Consider the following 5,121-nt stretch of genomic DNA (forward strand, 5'->3'; position numbering starts at 1 on the left):
TGGTGTCCCATGGCCATCCCATGGTGTCCCCCAGAGCCCCATGGCCACCCCATGGTGCCCTGCAGCCACCCCATGGTCATCTCATGGGGGCAAGTTGGAGACCCCATGTCCCCCAGTGTCCTTATGACCCCCGTATCCCCTTGTCCCCATGTCCTCCTGATGTCCCCCCGTGTCCTGTTCCCCGTTCAGTGGAGAAGCTGGTGACATCCTTGGGGCAGGAGGTGTCCCCATGTGTCCCCATGTCCCCAGTCACCCAAGAAGTTGCTCGGAGGTCCAGGGGGCAAGCTGGTGTCCCCGTGTCCCACCATGTCCCCGTGTCCCGCCGTGTCCCCATGTCCCTCCACGCCCCCATATCCCTCCACATCCCCATGTCCCCACCTGTCCCCATGTCCCTCCACGTCCCCGTGTCCCCCCACGGGTCCCCGTGTCCCCTCTCACCTGAGAAGCCGGTCAGGTCCATGGCGCGGAGGTTGGAGGCGCGGATGACGGTGACCGTCAGGCGCCCGGCCGTGGGCAGGTAGCACAGCGAGAAGTTCACCTCCCCCAGGTCTGCCTTCTCCTGCCGGGGGCAAAGGTCAGCAGGGGTCAGAGGTCAGCAGAGTCAAAGGTCATGAGGTCAGAGGTCAGTGGGGTCAAGGGGCATCGGGTTTGGGGACGGGTCGAGGGCCAAAGGGCACGGGGGAGGTCGGGGGTGGCACCAGGTTTGGGGACAGGGGACAAAGGGATCAGGGGCACAGTGGGGTCAGAGGTCAATAGGGTCAAGGGTCACAGGGGGGTCAGAGGTCACAGGTAGGGGATGTTTCTGGTTGGGGTTCAGCTCCTGGGACTGAACTGCACATGAGCCTCCAAACAAGGCTGTCAACGCACGTGCAAATGTGCACGCTTGTCTGCAACCCAGGCTGCAAGCGCAGCCGGAGGTGCAAATGCATCGGGCAAGACCGAGGATGCATTTGCAAGCGCATCTGCAAATGCACCTGCAAGTGGATCTGCAAACGCACCTGTAGCGGAAGGGAAAATGGATCTGCAAACAAGGCTGGCAATGCATCTGCCGATGCACCTGGAAATGCATCCATGAGCACAGCTGCAAAGGCATCTGCAAGTGCACGCTGGGCTGGAGCTGCAAATGCAACTGCCACCGGGGCTGCAAATGCATCTGCAAATGAGACCGTGGTGCATCTGTAAATGCGCCCACAACTGGTGCAGCAAATTCATCTAAGGTGAGGCTGCAAACACCTCTGCAAATGCACCTACAAGTGGAACTGCAAATGCAAATGAGACTGCCAGTGAATCTGCCAATGCACCTGCAACTGCGGCTGCAAATTCACCTGCAAAGCAGACTGCAAATGCATCTGCAAATGAGGCTGCAAGTGCACCTGCAATCAAGGTTGCAGATGTGTCTTCCGAATACATTTTTGAATGTATCCATGACCAGAAATGCATGCAAATGCTTATGCAAATACACGTATGGCCGGAGCTGCAAATGCATCTGCGAATGCATCCTCAAACACATCTGCAAATGCATCTGTGACAAGACCTGTAAATGGCAGTGTAATTGCATCTGCAAATGCATGTGCAAGCAGAGCTGCAACTGCATCTGCAAATAAAGTGGCAAGTGCATCTCGCAAACATGTCCTGCAATGCATCTGCAAATGCATGCGAGACCAGGCAGGCAAATGCATCTGCAACCAAGGCTGTAAACACACCCTGCAAATGCAAGGGTGACCAGAGTTGCAAATGCATCTACAAATGGGGCTGCAATTGTATCCTGCAACCCCATCTTACAAACACATCCTGCAAATACATCTGCAAACGTATAGGTGACCAGAGGTACGAATGCATCTGCATTTGAAGCTGCAAATGCATCCTGCAAATGCATCCTGCAAATGAATCTGCAAAGGTATCTGCAAATACATGGGAGAGCAGAGATAAAAATGCATCTGTAAATGGTCTTTTGCAAACATGTCTTGCAAACACATCTGCAAATGCATCCTGCAAATGCACAGGTGAAACCAGAGGTACAAACACATCTGTAACAGAGCCTGCAAACACATTCTGTAAATGCACCCTCAAATGCATTTAATACCAGAGCTGCACATGTGATCTACAAAATGATGTCTTGCAAACATGTCTTGCAAACTCATCTGCAAATGCATCTGCAAATGCATCTGCAAATGCATCTACAAATGCTAATGAGACCTGAGCTACAAATGCACCTACAAATGGTGTCTTGCAAACATTTCTCACAAATACATCTCCAAATGAACCTGCGTGTGAGACCAGAGGAACAAATGCACCTGCAACCAAGACTGCAAACACATTCTGCAAACACATCCTCAAATGCATCCTCAAATGCACATGAGACCAGAGCTGCAAATGCGTCTACAAATGGCGCCTTGCAAACGTCTCACAAACGCATCTGCAAATGAACCTACAAGTGCATCTGCAAATATATGTGAGACCAGAGTGCAAGCGCATCTGCATTTGAGGCTGCAAACACATCCTGCAAATGCATCCTGTGAACACATCTTGCCAACGCATCCTGCAAATGTATGCAAATACAGAGGTATACATGCATCTGTAAATGGTGTCTTACAAACTTATCTGAAAATGCACCTGCAAATGCATGTGAGACCAGAGGTACGCACGCATCTGCAACCAAGGCTGCAAGTGCATCCTGCAAATGCATCTGCAAATGCATCTATAAATAATGCCTTGCAAACATGTCTTGCAAACAGATCTGCATCTGCAAAAAACATCTGGAAATGCATGTAAGACCAATGGTGCAAATGCTTCTGCCATCAAGGCTGCAAACACGTCCTGCAAATGCATCTACAAATGCAATTGAGACAAGATACAAATGCATCTGCAACTGAGGCTGCAAATGCATCCGCAAATGCATCCTGTGAACACATCTGCAAATACATCTTTCAAATGCATCTACAAATGCATGCGAGACAAGAGGTACAAAGGAGTCTGCAATCAAGGATGCAAATGCAACCTGCAAAACCATCTGCAAATGCATCCTGCAAATGGTGTCTTGCAAACGTCTTGCAAATCCATCTCCAAATGAAAGTGAGGACAGAGGTACAAATGCATCTGCAATTGAGGCTGCAAATGCACCCTGCAAACGCATCTGCAAATGCATTCTGCAAATACATCTGCAAACACATCCTGCAAATGCATCTAGAGACATCCAGGAGAATAGGGGTACAAATGCATCTACAAATGGTGTCTTGCAAACGCATCTCACAGCGGCATCTACAAATGCATGAGACCAGAGGTGCAAAGGCACCTGCAACCAAGGCTGCAAATGCAGTCTGCAAACACATCTGTAAATGCATCTACAAATGCATGTGAGATCAGAGGTGCAAATGCGCCTGCAATTAAGGCTGCAAACGCATCTGCAAACACATCCTATGAACGCTCAAACACATGCTGCAAATGCATCTACAATCGAAAGTGAGACCAGAGGTGCAAATGCATCAGCAACCAAGGCTGCAAATGCATCCCGTGAATGCATCTGCAAATGCATCTTGCAAATGCATCCGCAAACACATCCTGTGAACATCCTACAAATGCATCTGCACATGTACGTACAATGGGTGTCTTGCAGCCATGTCTTGCAAACACATCTGCAAATGCATTTGCAAATGAACATTAGAGGTGCAAATGCATCTGCAATCAAGGCTGCAAATGCATCCCGCAAATGCAACTGCAACTGCATCTACAAATGGTGTCTTGCAAAGTTATCTCGCAAACACATCTGAAAATGGATCTGTAAGTGTATCTCCAAACGCATTTGGGACAAGAGGCACAAATGCATCTGCAACCAAGGCTGCAAGTGCATCCCACGAATGCATCTGCAAACGCACCCTACAAATGCATGTGAGACCAGCAGTGCAAATGTGCCTGCAACTGAGGCTGCAAACACATCCTGCAAATGCACGTGAAAACAGAGGCACAAATGCATCTGCAAACGCATCTGCAAACACGTTCTGCAAACGCATCCTACAAATGCACGTGAGACCGGAGGTGCAAATGCATTTGCAGCTGTGGCTGCAAACGCGTCTGCAAACGCATCCTGCAAACGCATCCTACAAATGCACGTGAGGCCAAGGGTGCAAATGCATCTTCAACCGAGGCCGCGCACACATCGTGTCTGTGCAAACACGCGGGCACCTGTGGCTGCAAACACACCCGCACCAGAGCCCGCCAGCGTCCTCCCCGTCTCCCCCTTCCCCCCCGGCGGCCGCCTCACCGCGGTGGCCTCCAGGATGTCCCTCCAGATGGGCGTCTCGCCGTCGCGCTCGGCCGCCTCCAGCAGGTTATCCAGCACCACCTGCCCGATCAGGTCGTGCCGCGAGAAGCGGTCGAAGTCGTAGACGCTGAAGTGCAGGCGGCGGGCGGGCAGCTCGGCGAAGGGCACCCCGAAGCTGAAGGTCTCGTCGAAGACGGGGTTGAGCGTCCGCCGGTGCACCTTGGTCTGGAATTTCTTCTTGCGGTCGGGCAGCAGGTACATCTTGACGTAGGGGTCGGAGAAACCGTTGGCGTCCTTGGCGGGGAGGTCGCGGGCGCGCAGCACCCGCACCACCAGCTGCTCGGTGCCGTAGGCGTAGCGCAGGGCGACGCTCAGCCGCCCGCAGGGCGTCCCCCCACCGGCTCCCCCTGCGCCCCCGCGCCGAGCGTCGCCCTCGCCGGGCTGGTAGAGCTCGGGCTGGATCTGGCCGATGCTGGTGCTTTGCTCGGGTTTCTCCTCGAAGAGGTTCGGGGGGTCCGGGCTGGATGGGCGGGGGGCCGGGGGGTGTCTGGAAGGGGGGGAAAGGGGTGGTCCTGGAGATGGAGCTGGGGTGGGGTCCCCGGCTGCCCACACGTGTCCTTGTGGACCCCATCCCCGTGCCAGCCCCGTTCCCATGTCCCCCAACCATCTCCATGTCTACCCCATCCCCATCCCAGTCCCCACCCTATTTCCATCCCCTCCCCATCCCCAATCCCCATCCCAATCCCAATCCCAATCCCCTCCCCTCCTGTTCCATCCTTATTCAACCCCGTTCCCATCTCCACCCCAATCACCATCCCCGTCTCCCCCCATCCCATCCCGTCCATCCCAATCCCCACCCCCCC

The 5,121-nt window shown here is 53.3% G+C and overlaps 1 protein-coding gene across 1 annotated transcript; it reads right to left on the reverse strand.

Annotated features, from left to right (window-relative positions):
* Positions 1–323: 323 nt before the first annotated feature.
* On the reverse strand, positions 324–4,914 carry LOC118159058 (synaptotagmin-3-like; the record flags this gene model as incomplete). The annotated part of the gene is made up of 3 exons (XM_035313696.1): positions 4,259–4,914; positions 417–559; positions 324–378 (listed from the first exon to the last, which is right to left on the reverse strand). Coding segments are annotated over exons 1-3 (852 nt in total), but the record flags the coding sequence as incomplete, so codon positions are not given.
* Between the last annotated feature and the right edge of the window lie 207 nt (positions 4,915–5,121).

Source organism: Oxyura jamaicensis, unplaced genomic scaffold (genome assembly GCF_011077185.1).
Source record: "Oxyura jamaicensis isolate SHBP4307 breed ruddy duck unplaced genomic scaffold, BPBGC_Ojam_1.0 oxyUn_random_OJ66271, whole genome shotgun sequence".
Lineage (NCBI taxonomy): Eukaryota > Metazoa > Chordata > Aves > Anseriformes > Anatidae > Oxyura > Oxyura jamaicensis.